The following is a 19,379-nucleotide window of genomic DNA, read 5'->3' on the forward strand; positions in this document are numbered from 1 at the left end:
GAGGTTCCGTGATATAGGTGTCCACATCTGACTCAACATTTGGGTTTAATCGCCACCAGGGTGAAAGTGATCTAGTGTTAGGATGTTCGCCACTGACTAAAATGATGTGGGTTCGATCGCCACCAGGGTCAGAATGGTCTCGTAGTATAGATCACCTCCTGTCACCCAAGAGGTTGTGGGTTCGATCGCCTACAGGGTGAGAGAGGTCTCGTGGTATAGATCACCACCTCTCACCCAAGAGGATGTTGGTTCGATCGCCACCAGGGTTAGATTGATCTAGTTTTATAGCTGTCCGCCTCTGACCCACGAGGACATGGGTTGGATCGCCAATAGAGAAAGATTGGTCTAGTGGTAAAGGTGCCCGCCACTAACTCAAGAGATTGTTGATTAGACCGCCAATAGAGTAAGAGTGGTTTAGTGGTATATGTGTCCGCCCCTCGCCAAAGAGGATGTTGGTTCGACCGCCACGAGGGTGAGAGTGGTCTAGTGGTAAAGGCGTTCGTCCCGCACCCTAGAGAATGTTGCTTGCTGCCAAGGAAACTGATCCGATCGCCACAAACGAGCTTTAGGAATAAGTATAAACTGAATATAAGGTAATCTTGACGCAAGACTTGTGCTATGGATATTCCTGTCGTAACTACTATATCGACGAGCAATTATGTAGCACATGTATTAGTTTTCCGCATCTACTGCAGGTACCGGTTCTGCGACTACGGGGATTTTCGGCGTGGATCCATCTTCCGGCGTCCTCTCCACTATCGTAACCACATTGGATTGTGACACGGCGACCGGTGGGCTTGCGTATTATGACGTCACCATTATTGCGTCAGATAAAGGATCCCCGGTTAACTCCGCCACCATCCAAGTCCGTGTGGGCCTGGTTGACGTCAACGATAACACTCCCACGTTCGCACAGAACGTTTATACAGTGTCGATACCGGAAACAACCGCTGCGAGTAAGCATACTAACGTTTTATATGATCTAACTATAGTGAAGTAGTTATAAATCGTAGATCAGTCACTTGTATAATCGTAAAGATTATAAGCAAGCTGATGATTTGAACAAAACGTCACAAACCTGGTTGCCGACGGTAAGAAAATGCTTCATCCTTTTTAGGCCAAAAATGTGTATTATAGAATTCTTACCTACACTACGGATATTAATCTTTAATGGGACAGTTTTAGAGGGGCGAGCGCCTGGTGCGACCCCGCCCCAATCGCCCCGGTTTATCCTATGACAGCATGGCAAGGGTTGTATTTGGCCACCATTTATGTATCTGATTAAAGGACGATGTGCATTAATTTGTTTTCTATCTAAATGATGTTGCGGTCAACCCATCGTGTTTTGATCACGTTGAAGTCAATTCAAATGTTAATCATAAAGTTGTTCATTACAATTTGGCAAATGGTATTGAAGGAATATTATAACCATACACTTATTCCTGTAAATATTATTAAAGCATGTATATCTCTCAACGTAATCATTAACAACCTCTTGTGAGTTTAATGTTTCATCCTTTCAGCGACCAGTTTGTTGACGTTGACCGCCACGGACGACGACGTTACGGCTGCCGCGTTGACGTTTACGTTAGAAACGTCTAGTTCACCGTCAGCGTATGCGTCCAAATTTGAACTGGACTCAACCACAACAAATCAGCTCAACTTGTTGGGTAAGTTAAGGAGTCAGGTATTTATCTTTTTATAAATGTATATGGCTAAGGGGAAGTATCAATTAATTTGCTAAAACATAAGTAGAAACATTTCATCTCATTTTTGCATTGTTTACCAACTGAAGTTTTTTGTTTTCAATTGTTCTGATGTTGTTTTTATCTAATAATTGAGTAGCCCAGGATTTGGACCAATGATGTAATGATATTTTAGATACCCAGGTTATGACATGATCAAGCGCCTTTTAACATTTTCCTTTTTTATGAGTTTTTACAATCATAAAGAAAATTACATTTAAGTTGAGTTGAGATGAGTTGAGTTGACATAACTATGAACTGTTTTTAAAGTTCAAATAAGTGATTTGGTAACCGAGACAAGATATTTAAGCATCTTTTGAACTATTTTGGCCAGAAATCATTTATGAGTATTTCATTTGCTCCACAGCCGCCGTTGACCTAGACGTCGGTGACGCCTCCTCCTACATTCTTGTCGTGTCGGTTGCTGACGGCGGCTCCCCGGCGCTCACCAGTACCACTTCCGTCATCGTCACTGTCACTGCCGTAAACGATGCGGCGCCGTCCGTCACCGGAGCCACTGTCGCTGTAAGTGTTTTATTTCCTACATGCGGTCATTATAGTTCTTCAATCTGATATGTGCAGTGAAATGTGTATACTGTGGGCCGTTTAATCAAAAACAATAACAAACAACCAATGATTTGTAATTATAAAGACATGATAATCGATTGTCAAACATTGTCATCCCAAAGAGGTATACTGCAGTAAAGACGAGCCTTGCATGACCATAATCGGATATCACAATCGCTGCAACTAAACAATCCAATGGAAAAATGTGAACGGTAATGCACCAGTCATATGTAACCACGAGCCCCCAGGTCAGGGGTTATAACGGGGATAGCCGGGGAAATGGGCCGTGTTTTTACCTCCCAGGTGCCGGGTGAATGCGGTTGTTTTGTCTTCGCGCCATAAATAGCAGGGTATGGGCCTAACCTAGGGTCTCTGGGGTGCGGGTGCATTTGGCGGGGATATTACCTGCAGTTCGTCCCTGCAGGGCGGGGATTTTACCCGGGCTTGGCTGGACGGAAATTCAAAGTCCCCGCTATTCCCCGGACCTGGGGGCGTGGTTACAATTGACTGGTGCATAACTGTACTGTTATCAAAATAATTTAATTAAACTTACAGTCATATACATTTCTTGCACCATTTCTTGGCATGTGGCCGTTTAATCGTACACATTTCTTACCTTACTTTACGACCATGAATTCGTTTTTACGAATGAAGTCATTAAATCATATGTTTATATAGCACCACGCGTATTTCTGACATGATATGACGCTCTGGCCCCAATTTCTCGAAAATGGGGGCCCGGCTATTAGAGTTGGATGACGTTATTCTAAATGAATAATCTGACGTTTAATGTCATGATCGTATGTGTTCCATTTGCAGCCTTTCTTATGACATAAATTTATAATTTCAGATTGACGAATCAACGGCCGTTGGCGGTGCTGTCATAACTGTTGCTGCGACGGATGCTGACACAGGAGCTGATGGGGATTTAACTTTTTCTATCAGTCGTATGTCTTATTTAGAGATAAGATTTCATGATTCGGTCTAAGCGCTATTTTAAGCACGTTCCCTATTAACTGTATGCGATACCCAAGTTCTAAATCTATCCTGTTTGAATGTTCCAACTTAAACACGTGCTAGATGAATAGTTATTCGTCTTTTACCTTAAATGAAGCTTAACAGGAATCAAGTTGAAGTTTACTACATTTCCGTCATTTGCCAGTATAAGAAAACTATAAGATTTGTTTACATATTTAGTGGGCAACTCTGCCGGAAAATTCGCCATTGACCCGACGACCGCCGCCATCAGCGTTGCTGGAAGCCTGGACTACGAGACGACCACCCAGTACCTGCTCACAGTGAAGGCGACGGACGGAGGTTCCACCGCTCAGACCGGAAGTGCCACCATCACCGTAAACATCAATGACATCAGTGACCAGGCACCCACGTGTTCTACAAACTCCTACCAAATTTCCATTGACGAACCTGGAACCGTTTCGTCTGTAAATGTGAGTTTATTGAACATCAATCAAGTCGAGTTGTTTCATTTTCTATAAGCTGCTCACAATCGATATTCATGTTTTTTTCCTGATCCATTTTTAACTTAATCAAACAAAGAATGGATCTTTTCCAGTACGTATCTCTTGCATGCACTGACACCGATGCCGTTGACACGTTGACGTATTCCATAGCGTCAGGGAACACTGGAACGGCGTTCAGTATTTCAGCGTCTGGCGAAATAACATTAGCTTCCGGTAACGTTTTACGTTATGTTTCCGTTAGAATATATTGCGATTAAACCAATTACATTTCTTTCAAGCAGCAAATTATATAAAAGTTTGATAAGTTTGCATAAATTGTCCACAATCGTTAGGTTTCTTTTTACAATGTAATAATGTTCGTCTTAAACATAAAGCTTCTTTATGCATTTGAAAGCAGATGTTTTTGTTCTTTAAAACAGAACCATGAAGTCCCATGATTTCGTTCCGTTTCATTTAGCACTTGACTATGACGCGGGGACTCAGAATTTCGTCTTAAGCGTCCAAGTAACAGACGGGACCAACACGTTAACGATCCCGGTCACTGTTGACGTCAATCACGTGAACGAGGCTGCGCCTTCCGTCACAGGAAACACCGTCAGCGTAAGTTTGTTTTAATAACTAACAAATAATTAACGCTCAATTTTGTGAAATAGTTGTAACGAAATAGAAATTGACCTGACGTGATAATTTCAGATCGACGAATCAACGGTTGTTGGCGGTGCTGTAACGACTGTCGCGGCAACGGATGCTGACGCGGGAAATGACGGAGATCTGACTTATTCTATTATTTGTAAGTCTATTGGTTAGATTAATTGGTCATGAGTCGACATGCTTCAGTTTAAAGGCTTTTCCAAATGTTGGTTAGCTGTGAATCTATGTGTGGACTCCTATTATACTCACTTGCCTTTAGGCTGGTCTGTTTTCAATACAAAAGTCGAGGAAGTATTTAAACATAGACGACGTCGTTAGCAAAATCAGGCCATGTCCTGTTAAAAACCTAAATGCTGGTAAAAACTACAAAGATCACAAATAATATCCCGTAAAACTAAAAACAATCATTTACAGCGCTATTGAACATATAGGTTTGAGCCGCATTTTTCTTTCTGAGCGATTTTTTAACAATAATACCCTTGTTCAACTTAGAGCAAAAGTACGAGGGTTGGTTATAGGTTCTTCCTATATTGATGGAATATACGTAATTTCAAGTTTAATAAGATATACTGTTTCTCATCTGCTTTATTGTGGTTCTTTCTTTAAAATCGGTACCGATTTTCAATAGAGGAATCTATGACCTGTATTCTTATTTAGTGGGCAACTCTGCCGGCAAGTTTGACATTGACCCGACGACCGGCGCCATACGCGTGACCGGAAGTCTGGACTACGAGACGACCACCCAGTACCTGCTCACAGTACAGGCAACGGACGGCGGCTCCCCCGCTCAGTCTGGAAGCGCCACCGTCACCGTCAACATCAATGATATAAGTGACCAGGCCCCCACGTGTTCAACAAACTCCTACCAAATATCTATTGACGAACCTGGAACCGTTTCGTCCGTTAATGTGAGTTTATTTAACATTGATCAAATCGAGTTCAAATTGCTTACATTTGTTATTCATTCCATGTATTTACTAGTATGATTCCTTTTTCGCATCAAATAAAGAATGGATCTTTTCTTCAGTACGTATCTCTTGCATGCACTGACACCGATGCCGTTGACACGTTGACGTATTCAATAGCGTCTGGGAATACCGGAACGACGTTCAGTATTTCTGCGTCTGGCGAAATAACGTTAGCTTCCGGTAACGTTTTACGTTATGTTTCCGTTTGAATATATTGCGATTTAACAAAATACAATTCGTCCGAGCAGACAATTGTCTAAAATTATGGTAAGTGTGGATAAAATGTCCACAATCGTTAGGTTTGTTTGAACTATGTAATGCTCTTCGTGAACTTAAAGTTTCTTTATGCATTTGGAAACACATGCTATTGTTCTTTAAAACAGAACCATGAAGTCCCATGATTTCGTTCCGTTTCATTTAGCACTTGACTATGACGCGGGGACTCAGAATTTCGCCTTAAGCGTCCAAGTAACAGACGGGACCAACACGTTAACGATGCCGGTCGCTGTTGACGTCAACCACGTGAACGAGGCTGCGCCTTCCGTCACAGGAAACACCGTCAGCGTAAGTTTGTTTTAATAACTAACAAATAATTAACGCTCAATTTTGTGAAATAGTTGTAACGAAATAGAAATTGACCTGACGTGATAATTTCAGATCGACGAATCAACGGTTGTTGGCGGTGCTGTAACGACTGTCGCGGCAACGGATGCTGACGCGGGAAATGACGGAGATCTGACTTATTCTATTATTTGTAAGTCTATTGGTTAGATTAATTGGTCATGAGTCGACATGCTTCAGTTTAAAGGCTTTTCCAAATGTTGGTTAGCTGTGAATCTATGTGTGGACTCCTATTATACTCACTTGCCTTTAGGCTGGTCTGTTTTCAATACAAAAGTCGAGGAAGTATTTAAACATAGACGACGTCGTTAGCAAAATCAGGCCATGTCCTGTTAAAAACCTAAATGCTGGTAAAAACTACAAAGATCACAAATAATATCCCGTAAAACTAAAAACAATCATTTACAGCGCTATTGAACATATAGGTTTGAGCCGCATTTTTCTTTCTGAGCGATTTTTTAACAATAATACCCTTGTTCAACTTAGAGCAAAAGTACGAGGGTTGGTTATAGGTTCTTCCTATATTGATGGAATATACGTAATTTCAAGTTTAATAAGATATACTGTTTCTCATCTGCTTTATTGTGGTTCTTTCTTTAAAATCGGTACCGATTTTCAATAGAGGAATCTATGACCTGTATTCTTATTTAGTGGGCAACTCTGCCGGCAAGTTTGACATTGACCCGACGACCGGCGCCATACGCGTGACCGGAAGTCTGGACTACGAGACGACCACCCAGTACCTGCTCACAGTACAGGCAACGGACGGCGGCTCCCCCGCTCAGTCTGGAAGCGCCACCGTCACCGTCAACATCAATGATATAAGTGACCAGGCCCCCACGTGTTCAACAAACTCCTACCAAATATCTATTGACGAACCTGGAACCGTTTCGTCTGTTAATGTGAGTTTATTTAACATTGATCAAATCGAGTTCAAATTGCGTACATTTGTTATTCATTCCATGTATTTACTAGTATGATTCCTTTTTCGCATCAAATAAAGAATGGATCTTTTCTTCAGTACGTATCTCTTGCATGCACTGACACCGATGCCGTTGACACGTTGACGTATTCAATAGCGTCTGGGAATACCGGAACGACGTTCAGTATTTCTGCGTCTGGCGAAATAACGTTAGCTTCCGGTAACGTTTTACGTTATGTTTCCGTTTGAATATATTGCGATTTAACAAAATACAATTCGTCCGAGCAGACAATTGTCTAAAATTATGGTAAGTGTGGATAAAATGTCCACAATCGTTAGGTTTGTTTGAACTATGTAATGCTCTTCGTGAACTTAAAGTTTCTTTATGCATTTGGAAACACATGCTATTGTTCTTTAAAACAGAACCATGAAGTCCCATGATTTCGTTCCGTTTCATTTAGCACTTGACTATGACGCGGGGACTCAGAATTTCGCCTTAAGCGTCCAAGTAACAGACGGGACCAACACGTTAACGATGCCGGTCGCTGTTGACGTCAACCACGTGAACGAGGCTGCGCCTTCCGTCACAGGAAACACCGTCAGCGTAAGTTTGTTTTAATAACTAACAAATAATTAACGCTCAATTTTGTGAAATAGTTGTAACGAAATAGAAATTGACCTGACGTGATAATTTCAGATCGACGAATCAACGGTTGTTGGCGGTGCTGTAACGACTGTCGCGGCAACGGATGCTGACGCGGGAAATGACGGAGATCTGACTTATTCTATTATTTGTAAGTCTATTGGTTAGATTAATTGGTCATGAGTCGACATGCTTCAGTTTAAAGGCTTTTCCAAATGTTGGTTAGCTGTGAATCTATGTGTGGACTCCTATTATACTCACTTGCCTTTAGGCTGGTCTGTTTTCAATACAAAAGTCGAGGAAGTATTTAAACATAGACGTCGTCGTTAGCAAAATCAGGCCATGTCCTGTTAAAAACCTAAATGCTGGTAAAAACTACAAAGATCACAAATAATATCCCGTAAAACTAAAAACAATCATTTACAGCGCTATTGAACATATAGGTTTGAGCCGCATTTTTCTTTCTGAGCGATTTTTTAACAATAATACCCTTGTTCAACTTAGAGCAAAAGTACGAGGGTTGGTTATAGGTTCTTCCTATATTGATGGAATATACGTAATTTCAAGTTTAATAAGATATACTGTTTCTCATCTGCTTTATTGTGGTTCTTTCTTTAAAATCGGTACCGATTTTCAATAGAGGAATCTATGACCGGTATTCTTATTTAGTGGGCAACTCTGCCGGCAAGTTTGACATTGACCCGACGACCGGCGCCATACGCGTGACCGGAAGTCTGGACTACGAGACGACCACCCAGTACCTGCTCACAGTACAGGCAACGGACGGCGGCTCCCCCGCTCAGTCTGGAAGCGCCACCGTCACCGTCAACATCAATGATATAAGTGACCAGGCCCCCACGTGTTCAACAAACTCCTACCAAATATCTATTGACGAACCTGGAACCGTTTCGTCTGTTAATGTGAGTTTATTTAACATTGATCAAATCGAGTTCAAATTGCGTACATTTGTTATTCATTCCATGTATTTACTAGTATGATTCCTTTTTCGCATCAAATAAAGAATGGATCTTTTCTTCAGTACGTATCTCTTGCATGCACTGACACCGATGCCGTTGACACGTTGACGTATTCAATAGCGTCTGGGAATACCGGAACGACGTTCAGTATTTCTGCGTCTGGCGAAATAACGTTAGCTTCCGGTAACGTTTTACGTTATGTTTCCGTTTGAATATATTGCGATTTAACAAAATACAATTCGTCCGAGCAGACAATTGTCTAAAATTATGGTAAGTGTGGATAAAATGTCCACAATCGTTAGGTTTGTTTGAACTATGTAATGCTCTTCGTGAACTTAAAGTTTCTTTATGCATTTGGAAACACATGCTATTGTTCTTTAAAACAGAACCATGAAGTCCCATGATTTCGTTCCGTTTCATTTAGCACTTGACTATGACGCGGGGACTCAGAATTTCGCCTTAAGCGTCCAAGTAACAGACGGGACCAACACGTTAACGATGCCGGTCGCTGTTGACGTCAACCACGTGAACGAGGCTGCGCCTTCCGTCACAGGAAACACCGTCAGCGTAAGTTTGTTTTAATAACTAACAAATAATTAACGCTCAATTTTGTGAAATAGTTGTAACGAAATAGAAATTGACCTGACGTGATAATTTCAGATCGACGAATCAACGGTTGTTGGCGGTGCTGTAACGACTGTCGCGGCAACGGATGCTGACGCGGGAAATGACGGAGATCTGACTTATTCTATTATTTGTAAGTCTATTGGTTAGATTAATTGGTCATGAGTCGACATGCTTCAGTTTAAAGGCTTTTCCAAATGTTGGTTAGCTGTGAATCTATGTGTGGACTCCTATTATACTCACTTGCCTTTAGGCTGGTCTGTTTTCAATACAAAAGTCGAGGAAGTATTTAAACATAGACGTCGTCGTTAGCAAAATCAGACCATGTCCTGTTATAAACCTAAATGCTGGTAAAAACTACAAAGATCACTAATAATATCCCGTAAAACTAAAAACAATCATTTACAGCGCTATTGAACATATAAGTTTGAGCCGCATTTTTCTTTCTGAGCGATTTTTTAACAATAATACCCTTGTTCAACTTAGAGCAAAAGTACGAGGGTTGGTTATAGGTTCTTCCTATATTGATGGAATATACGTAATTTCAAGTTTAATTAGATATACTGTTTCTCATCTGGTTTATTGTGGTTCTTTCTTTAAAATCGGTACCGATTTTCAATAGAGGAATCTATGACCTGTATTCTTATTTAGTGGGCAACTCTGCCGGCAAGTTCGACATTGACCCGACGACCGGCGCCATACGCGTGACCGGAAGTCTGGACTACGAGACGACCACCCAGTACCTGCTCACAGTACAGGCAACGGACGACGGCTCCCCCGCTCAGTCTGGAAGCGCCACCGTCACCGTCAACATCAATGACATAAGTGACCAGGCCCCCACGTGTTCAACAAACTCCTACCAAATATCTATTGACGAACCTGGAACCGTTTCGTCCGTTAATGTGAGTTTATTTAACATTGATCAAATCGAGTTCAAATTGCTTACATTTGTTATTCATTCCATGTATTTAGTATGATTCCTTTTTCGCATCAAATAAAGAATGGATCTTTTCTTCAGTACGTATCTCTTGCATGCACTGACACCGATGCCGTTGACACGTTGACGTATTCAATAGCGTCTGGGAATACCGGAACTACGTTCAGTATTTCTGCTTCTGGCGAAATAACGTTAGCTTCCGGTAGCGTCTTACGTTAAGTTTTCGTTTGAATATATTGCGATTTAACAAAATACAATTCGTCCGAGCAGACAATTGTCTAAAATTATGGTAAGTGTGGATAAAATGTCCACAATCGTTAGGTTTGTTTGAACTATGTAATGCTCTTCGTGAACTTAAAGTTTCTTTATGCATTTGGAAGCACATGCTATTGTTCTTTAAAACAGAACCATGAAGTCCCATGATTTCGTTCCGTTTCATTTAGCACTTGACTATGACGCGGGGACTCAGAATTTCGCCTTAAGCGTCCAAGTAACAGACGGGACCAACACGTTAACGATGCCGGTCGCTGTTGACGTCAACCACGTGAACGAGGCTGCGCCTTCCGTCACAGGAAACACCGTCAGCGTAAGTTTGTTTTAATAACTAAAAAATAATTAACGCTCAATTTTGTGAAATAGTTGTAACGAAATAGAAATTGACCTGACGTGATAATTTCAGATCGACGAATCAACGGTTGTTGGCGGTGCTGTAACGACTGTCGCGGCAACGGATGCTGACGCGGGAAATGACGGAGATCTGACTTATTCTATTATTTGTAAGTCTATTGGTTAGATTAATTGGTCATGAGTCGACATGCTTCAGTTTAAAGGCTTTTTCAAATGTTGGTTAGCTGTGAATCTATGTGTGGACTCCTATTATACTCACTTGCCTTTAGGCTGGTCTGTTTTCAATACAAAAGTCGAGGAAGTATTTAAACATAGACGTCGTCGTTAGCAAAATCAGGCCATGTCCTGTTAAAAACCTAAATGCTGGTAAAAACTACAAAGATCACAAATAATATCCCGTAAAACTAAAAACAACCATTTACAGCGCTATTGAACATATAGGTTTGAGCCGCATTTTTCTTGCTGAGCGATTTTTTAACAATAATACCCTTGTTCAACTTAGAGCAAAAGTACGAGGGTTGGTTATAGGTTCTTCCTATATTGATGGAATATACGTAATTTCAAGTTTAATTAGATATACTGTTTCTCATCTGGTTTATTGTGGTTCTTTCTTTAAAATCGGTACCGATTTTCAATAGAGGAATCTATGACCTGTATTCTTATTTAGTGGGCAACTCTGCCGGCAAGTTCGACATTGACCCGACGACCGGCGCCATACGCGTGACCGGAAGTCTGGACTACGAGACGACCACCCAGTACCTGCTCACAGTACAGGCAACGGACGGCGGCTCCCCCGCTCAGACCGGAAGCGCCACCGTCACCGTTAACATCAATGATATCAGTGACCAGGCACCCACGTGTTCTACAAACTCCTACCAAATATCTATTGACGAACCTGGAACCGTTTCGTCTGTTAATGTGAGTTTATTAACATTAATCAAGTCTAGTTGTTTTAATGCCTTTAAGCTGCTGTCATTTGATATGCATGTCATGATTTACTGATCCATTCCTATCTGCATCAAATAAGGAATGATTATTTTCCCAGTACGTATCTCTGGCGTGTACTGACACGGATGCCGTTGACACGTTGACATATTCCATAGCGTCGGGAAATACTGGGTCGAAGTTCAACATCAGCCCAGCTGGTGTAATTACGTTGGCATCTGGTTAGACATGTTGTTATTACTTTTTATGCATAGTATAAGCTTATAATATACTTAAATGCATGCCTTTCATTGTTACTTCATTTCAAACGTTGAAAATACAGCAAACAGTTATGAAAAATTCTATCATGCTACAGTCGATTTCAAAATCCTTATAAGCATAAGTCAAGTTGTTTTATTACAATACTATTCAGTAACATTGTTTTTCAGGAACGTTCGTTATTTGCTATGTCGAATGTATTCAATTGTTGATTTGTGTTTATATTTAAGAAAATGCACTAAATCCTTGATGCGATTGATATATGGCGTTATCTTAGGAATGGAAATTCCGGGAAATGTCGTTCAATCTTGAGTTTACTTTCGTTGGTTCAAACGTAAAGCATTGTTAAACACAGAAATAATCAAAGTGGTCTAAAACATAATGATTACTACGATATGAGGCTTTTCTGACGTCCTGTATCACGTCTTGTGTCGTGTATAAGCATGCATCAGACACGCGATCAATAACCCGAACTGATACAGGACGTCACCATTGCGTCCGGTCATATAAGCCTCTATATATACGTTGAAGAAGCTAATAGAGTAGGATTATTGTAATAAGGCTCACTGACTATTATTACGTACATTTACCTTTTGCTTTTACATTGATAAATTATATCAAAACAACGTTATCACAGGTCGTAGTCAATTTTCGGCCCTGATTTTGTAGTCAAACAATGTTTGTTGTATAGGCGATAAGAATAAAATATAAATAATCCACTGTGACGTCATATCTTGTCAGCCCTAGACTACGACGCGGGAACGCAGAACTTTGCTGTGTCAGTCCAAGTAACAGACGGCACAACAACGTTAACGATTCCCGTCACAATCGTCGTCAATCCCGTCAACGAGGCCACTCCGACGTTCGGCGCAGACGTGGACGTTACGTTCGCGGAAAACACGGCAGTTGGTACGTCGCTGGCGACACACGCTGCCACCGACGCTGATGCTTCGCCTCATGCAGTTGTCAGCTACTCGATCAGTTCAGGTTAGTAAGTAGAATGGCGTTACAATAAAAACAAAACGGTGTGAGGTTAGCGGCTTTGCGGCGTAAAGTTAGCAGTCAGCTATTTCATAGCACATTTAACATGCCTGTTCTTCTAAAACAATGATATATTTTTGAAAACTAATGTCGATAATCGTTTCAGAGTGATACTTTGTGCGTAGAAAATGTTAATATTTCATTGCTTTAGAAGAAAAGGCATGTATACATGCTTCGAAATACGATGCCATTTTAGGCCGCAAGGCTGCAAGGCCGTTAACTTCACGCCGCTAGGCCGCTAGAACGTTAAAGGGCCTGAGCGACATTTTTGAAAAAAAATGTTGACAAAAGCTTTATAATTTGGTAATTAAACAGTATATATATAATTGTTTAGGAAAACATGCATGTTACCATGCTTTGAAATAGGTGATCGCTTGATCGACTTTTAAATTAAATTTCGGAAAGCCCTTACGAGGTTAAGACTCTCATCACATAGACTAAAAATCGAGGCCGGTAGATGACATAAACCTGAATTTTATACCTGTTAGTGAATATCCTCGAAGATGAGTTTCATTTTTTGTTAGAATGTACATTGTATAATGATGACTGTGATAATATTATAGTATTATATATATTATACTTTGAATTATATAATAATATAGTGTTATATATATTATAGTTTGAATTATAAATAATAATATAGTGTTAGTTATTGTTAAAATAATGTATCTATGAAATTATGTTTGGCCACTGATCTATGAATTGTCATGATACGTGTATATATGCAAAATTCTTGTATGCTCATGGGCCTATGGCATTTATGCATTTCAAATAAACTATAAACTGTACCGTATTAAAACGTATAATCATTTACATCGCCTCTTTATGGAGGCTATTCGTTGCCAAAAGTCCAGACGTGTATGTGTGTATTTTAGGTTTGTAACATTGATGATTTACCAATTTACATTTTACAACCGCCAACTCATCGGTTGTATGTTTACATTTTACACTGCACATTTTCATTTTTCATTGTACCAATTGGAGTTTTATTCTCGTTGTTTACGAGATGAATTTAATTTTATTTATAGATAGCTCCGCCTTAACCATGTCTTAACTCCGCCTTAACCATGTCTTAACTCCTCCTTACGTCTTTCGGAAATTTCCGCTATCACTCGGCTCTATTTATACCAATTATGGATACTTTGGACCATGGACATTGCGAACGTTATTATGGACATTACAAATCATCTATATTATGACATTATGGACTATGATTTTGAAACAGGGTGGATTTTAAATTATTTCATGTCGAATAAAATAATATATGATATTACAACATGTTTTTGTCTATATAATAGTAATTAATACGCACATATGACATAAAATGAGATGTATGCAAAATGATACTTGACTTAAACACAACAAAATGTAAGTCATTAGCATTAAATTATACTTCAAGAATGAAAAGTCCCATTGTCTTATTTTTCTTTTAAAGCTGCACTCTCACAGATTGACCGTGTTGACAACTATTTTTATTTTTTGTTTTGGAATTAGCCAATTTGCGTAAATGTCTGGATACCAGTGGTATAAGACTGCTGACAAAAGATCAGATACAGTTTTTCAATATTACGTTCGCAAATTGATGTTTTATGGCTAAACGTGATACTACAGTAACGTTTTAAGAAAAATAAAAAATGTCGGCAGTTTTTCAAACAATTTAGATCTGTTTTAGTGTGAGTAATTATTATTTGTATAGAAAGCATTGCTGCCAAAATCAGCCGAGTCTGGGACAAAAAAAGGTTGTCAAAACTGTCAATCTGTGAGAGTGCAGCTTTAAATTACTATAAACACTATTTTAAATTCTACCATTAGAGGACACTTTTTTGCCTTTTTGCAATGTTTAAGATTGCAAGTAATATTAGATAATTTAAAATTTACGAAGAAAAAAAATCTTAATTTTCATTAAGTTGAAATTATTCACTAAGATGCCCCAGAGGTTTCTTACCTGGTAGCTGGAAATGTATGGATAAAATACACTTAGATTACAACTTCATATAACTCGTACATTATACTGTAAAACATATTATTTTATAGGTAATTAATAAAGTATTTTAATGATGAAGTCAATTTATTGCTAATAAACAGTTATTACTTGATGCTGTACACCCACACTCAACAGTCAGGGCTTTTTTCACATTTAGGTGAAGCGGACCTAGCCCTTTTGGAGGGGAAAAATCTCGCGTTTGTTTTTCTAATCTAAGACTCACGGTATCTATTTTTTCATGTTATCGAAATCCCCCACTTGATTGTTATGGTTCACAGTGGCAGATCCCGTAATTCATAACTGGGGGACACAAGTGGGTTGGAGGGCTGTTCTTCCATCCACATGGATATTTTGTTTCAATGATGTATTGAAATTACACGTTTACACCATACATGCTTATTAAGATAGTAAATGTATAACATCAGACAAAACTAGGTGGATATCATTATGATGTCCATCAAAAGTTTCGTGGGTTTGCTGGAGCAGGTTTTGAACAGGGACTTGCGTTAGAGGGGCGTTACTTAGGGGCAAAACTTTTTGGACATGATCCCTCGAGTGGGCATGACATTAATATGTTTAAAATGTGGGAAGTGGGGTTTAGGGGTACTCCCCCTAGAATATTTTAAATATGTTTAGTCTGAATTAGTGCATTATGGCGGCGTAATTAAATATTTTTATCTGAGAAATATTGACAAAAAAATAACCTTATTAAGTTTACTTGCGGGCCAACTGGTGGCGGGCGACACAGGCCCTACCCCCCCCCCCCCCACTGAACGACCCGCCCATGGTCCACTTGTAAATAAAATAAATGAACGAGTTTTGCTTGCTTGGGTATATAAATAAAAAAAACAACTGACAGTGGCAGTATAAATCTGGGTCCGTGAGCCCAGCTCAGATACACCCAACTGCAATTGACTAAATAATATGTTGATTTATAACCCATTTAGGAACATTGATCGTTAAAATAAAATAAAAGATGAAGTTAATTTTAGTTTTTATTGTGAAATAAAGAGAGAGTACTCGGACTTACAGCCGGGAATTTACAGGAGGTAGGCGAAGATGTTATCTCCCTTGCTTGATTCGACGGAAATAAACGAAAGAATATCCGATTCGTTAGCTCCGCCCATTCACCTTCGTTTCTTTCGGTGACATTTACCATATAAGGTATAGGCGAAATCGTCTAGCCTTGTAATTCTGAACTTGTCAATTGACTTTTGTAAACCTGGACTTGTTGGACTGCAACTGTTCATTTTACGAATGCGAGTGTCGACTGTAGGATTGCAGTTTTACATATGCATGATTCGGCTTTCTAAATTACATCATCATATTGTTAAAGGCAAGTTATACGATCTATGTTTTAGTGAGTTTATACAGGGTCGATCTGACAAATATACATTTTGATTACTATAATGACAAATGACAAATCAATACGGAAAAACTGACGAATAGAAACAACAAATAGCACGTCTACATTGACAAATGTAAGAGATATTTAGTACGATTAAGAAACATAGTGTGGGAATTACACGTCTGGACTTTTGGCAACGAATAGCCTCCATACCTCTTTGCCTGATGTTTTAACATGTATTTCTATTTTCATGTATCCTTGTCGTGTTGGTAAGATTTTTGCTGCAACCTTATAATCAATATTTGACAATATATAGGTGGCCGTTAAGGATAGTTCACCTTTTGCATAGCTATGATTAAATGCCGAGAGAACAAGTGTTCCAATAATTTGCCAAAAACGACTGATAAAACTCTAGTGTAAGGCCATCAAGTCCAGGACTCTTATTTGGTTTCATATCACAGAGTGCTTTTGTAGCTTCTTCATCAGAAATTTCTCCCTCACAATTAGCAGCTAAATTTGATTCTAAAGTAGATTCTAAGTCAACTTCATTTACTTACTGTTCATATTGCTCATCGTCTTTAAACCCCGATGTATATCAATATTTACAAAAAATAACTTCAGCCTTAAGTATGTCTTGAGTTTGATGTAGTCTGGCTCCGTCTATCATTAATAAATTTATTACTTTCTTACTTTGGCGCGATTTTTCAAGATTAAAGAAATATTTGTAATTATAGTGTCCCCCTTTTTTTAATGAAATATACGTATGAACGAATTTGGGCGCCTGTGGCTTTGTTTATATATATATACTATTTTTTCTCTCTCTCAAGTAAGGTGATACGTGCGGATACATCATTGTCGGGGCTTTGATCATTTGATTCGTATAAGCTTTTAAGTTTTATTTCTAGTTTACTATAAGGTGGAAATGTTGTTTTCATGATTTTATTTTGAATATTCAATAGTGTTATTTTTGATTTCTATTTTATGAGTTCCCATTTTATTTCAGATTGAATAGACACTGTATTAAGAAAATTGCTTATAATGGTGATGTATTCGCATCTAAGGAGGGAATTATTAAATTTCCAGTATCCGCGGCCACGTCTAATTGTTAATTTAGTCTCTAGCAAAATAGCCATAGTATTAATATATTCTGACTGACCATACCGAATGAAACAATCGGTACAGTTTTGGACAACACGTTATAACATTTCTTTATCACAGTATCAAACAGCGGTTCAAGTAAATTCAGCATTGACCATAAGACTGGTGAACTCAGTCTGGCTCAGATGTTGGACTACGAGACGGCTACAAACTACGTAATCACCGTTCTCGCCGTCGATGGAGGGTCGCCCACACCTAACACGGTAACGCATACGTACATTTGGTCGTGATGTGAGGTTGATGAAATGACTGCTCACATATGTATGTGGTTCGATATATTCACGTACAGATGTGATACTTTGTAAATTATCAGTTAAAACGTCATACATGTTTATGTTTAGTTATCTTACATACTATCACTGTTTTCTTCGTCATTTGCTTCACTTACATGTTAGAGGAATAGTTCGGAGAATGTTTAAACTGTTTGTATTTTCCTTCCTCATTTAAACTTATATCGCTTTATACAGGTTAAGCCCTTAAAAATTGTTTGGTTAGGGTTACATCCTTTTCAAAAATAGGTATGGTAGGTAGGCTTTTTTTATTAGGCTTTATATAAGAATGTCATTTTCATCATTGGATAATGGTGTTAAAGTTATCTTCTGTATAAGCATATAAGGTTTTCAACTACAAAGTGAAAAGCAATTTAAAAAAATTAATATATTTTTATTTTTTTTGGTTTTTCGTTTTTTTTTTAAACTGACTATAAAAACGGTAGGGTCGGCGCCTATTCCGTAGGAAGGGTCGGGTAACCCGAACCAAATGTATTTTTTTTAAGCCTAAAGGTCCTTTAACAAATAAATGGGCATAGGGTATAACAGACACTCTGTCAATTTATTTGGGAAGCGCTTACCAATTACCCTTTATCCAGCTTTCTGTTTGAGTTCATATTTTGTCTACTGACCTAGTCCCTTTCTAGATAAACCGATTCACCTGATCAAAATCAAGAACGTCTGGCTGCTGAATTACCAAGATCAAGATACGACACACATTATTTCGAGCACTAAGTATTGTTTTAATAACTGATTCATACCTATTCTTTGTTGTCATTTGACTATCTGTAAAGAAAATTATCGCATATTTCTAATGCTCTTCACAGGGAACAGGAACAGTTACGATACAGGTGTCAGACGTGAACGACAACGTACCGACGTGTTCAGCGTATGCCCACGTTTTAACGGTGGCGGAAGACACTGGTAAGATTACCACATACTGTTGTCAAATTAGCGTTGTTTTACACAATCAAAACTCGATTTGAGGGGACATTACGTACGAAATTAAGACTGACGGCGTTATCTTTGAACATTAGGCTGCGCATTTTTTATTTCGACTATTGGTTAAGGTGATATTAAAGATCTAGTTCATTTACTACCTATAATTCAGATAATTCATATGAAGGTGACTATGTCTGATATGTAATATAGGGACATTGTAAGCATGAAGCAGTATAACTCATCTTTATAGTGTGAATTTTTGCGTCGATTGATATAAAAACTCCCCGTAATTAAAAGCAACGACCACGGCGGTGATATCTGACCTGGGATGCACTGATGGCGATGGTACCACACCGACATACTCCATCGCCACTCAGACGCCCATGAACCACTTCTCCATAGACACCACTGGGGCTACTCCTGCACTGGTCGTGGGGTGTAAGTTAAATTTGTCGACTAATTATTTAACTGTATTTGTTCAAACTAGATCATCGTTGCATTTCTTTTTCACTAGACACGACTGTTCTCATCCATAAGATAAACAAATGACGATCGCAAAACCATTTTGTACCGAAGAGATAGTCACTATGTAGCGCCTCAACTCTTTAAAGTGTGTAACCGCGTGGTTTTTGCGATCACATTTAATTGACCGGTTGAGGTGAAAACGATGC

At 39.1% G+C, this 19,379-nt stretch overlaps 1 protein-coding gene across 1 annotated transcript in view; it reads left to right on the forward strand.

The window, feature by feature from the left end:
• The window catches only part of LOC128217886 (protocadherin Fat 4-like), a 52,342-nt gene that overhangs the window by 21,211 nt on the left and 11,752 nt on the right, over nt 1–19,379 (forward strand). Inside the window, exons 6-35 of the mRNA XM_052925321.1 lie at nt 696–956; nt 1,524–1,670; nt 2,113–2,270; nt 3,163–3,259; nt 3,510–3,760; nt 3,886–4,006; nt 4,251–4,393; nt 4,487–4,583; nt 5,102–5,352; nt 5,472–5,592; nt 5,834–5,976; nt 6,070–6,166; nt 6,685–6,935; nt 7,055–7,175; nt 7,417–7,559; nt 7,653–7,749; nt 8,268–8,518; nt 8,638–8,758; nt 9,000–9,142; nt 9,236–9,332; nt 9,851–10,101; nt 10,218–10,338; nt 10,580–10,722; nt 10,816–10,912; nt 11,431–11,681; nt 11,809–11,929; nt 12,708–12,953; nt 17,558–17,700; nt 18,594–18,690; nt 19,006–19,146. Of these exons, the coding sequence (XP_052781281.1) occupies nt 696–956; nt 1,524–1,670; nt 2,113–2,270; nt 3,163–3,259; nt 3,510–3,760; nt 3,886–4,006; nt 4,251–4,393; nt 4,487–4,583; nt 5,102–5,352; nt 5,472–5,592; nt 5,834–5,976; nt 6,070–6,166; nt 6,685–6,935; nt 7,055–7,175; nt 7,417–7,559; nt 7,653–7,749; nt 8,268–8,518; nt 8,638–8,758; nt 9,000–9,142; nt 9,236–9,332; nt 9,851–10,101; nt 10,218–10,338; nt 10,580–10,722; nt 10,816–10,912; nt 11,431–11,681; nt 11,809–11,929; nt 12,708–12,953; nt 17,558–17,700; nt 18,594–18,690; nt 19,006–19,146 (4,722 nt within the window). The remainder of the gene's footprint in view (nt 1–695; nt 957–1,523; nt 1,671–2,112; nt 2,271–3,162; nt 3,260–3,509; nt 3,761–3,885; nt 4,007–4,250; nt 4,394–4,486; nt 4,584–5,101; nt 5,353–5,471; nt 5,593–5,833; nt 5,977–6,069; nt 6,167–6,684; nt 6,936–7,054; nt 7,176–7,416; nt 7,560–7,652; nt 7,750–8,267; nt 8,519–8,637; nt 8,759–8,999; nt 9,143–9,235; nt 9,333–9,850; nt 10,102–10,217; nt 10,339–10,579; nt 10,723–10,815; nt 10,913–11,430; nt 11,682–11,808; nt 11,930–12,707; nt 12,954–17,557; nt 17,701–18,593; nt 18,691–19,005; nt 19,147–19,379) is intronic.

The sequence above is a fragment of the Mya arenaria genome, chromosome 14, assembly GCF_026914265.1.
Source record: "Mya arenaria isolate MELC-2E11 chromosome 14, ASM2691426v1".
Classification (NCBI taxonomy): Eukaryota; Metazoa; Mollusca; class Bivalvia; order Myida; family Myidae; genus Mya; species Mya arenaria.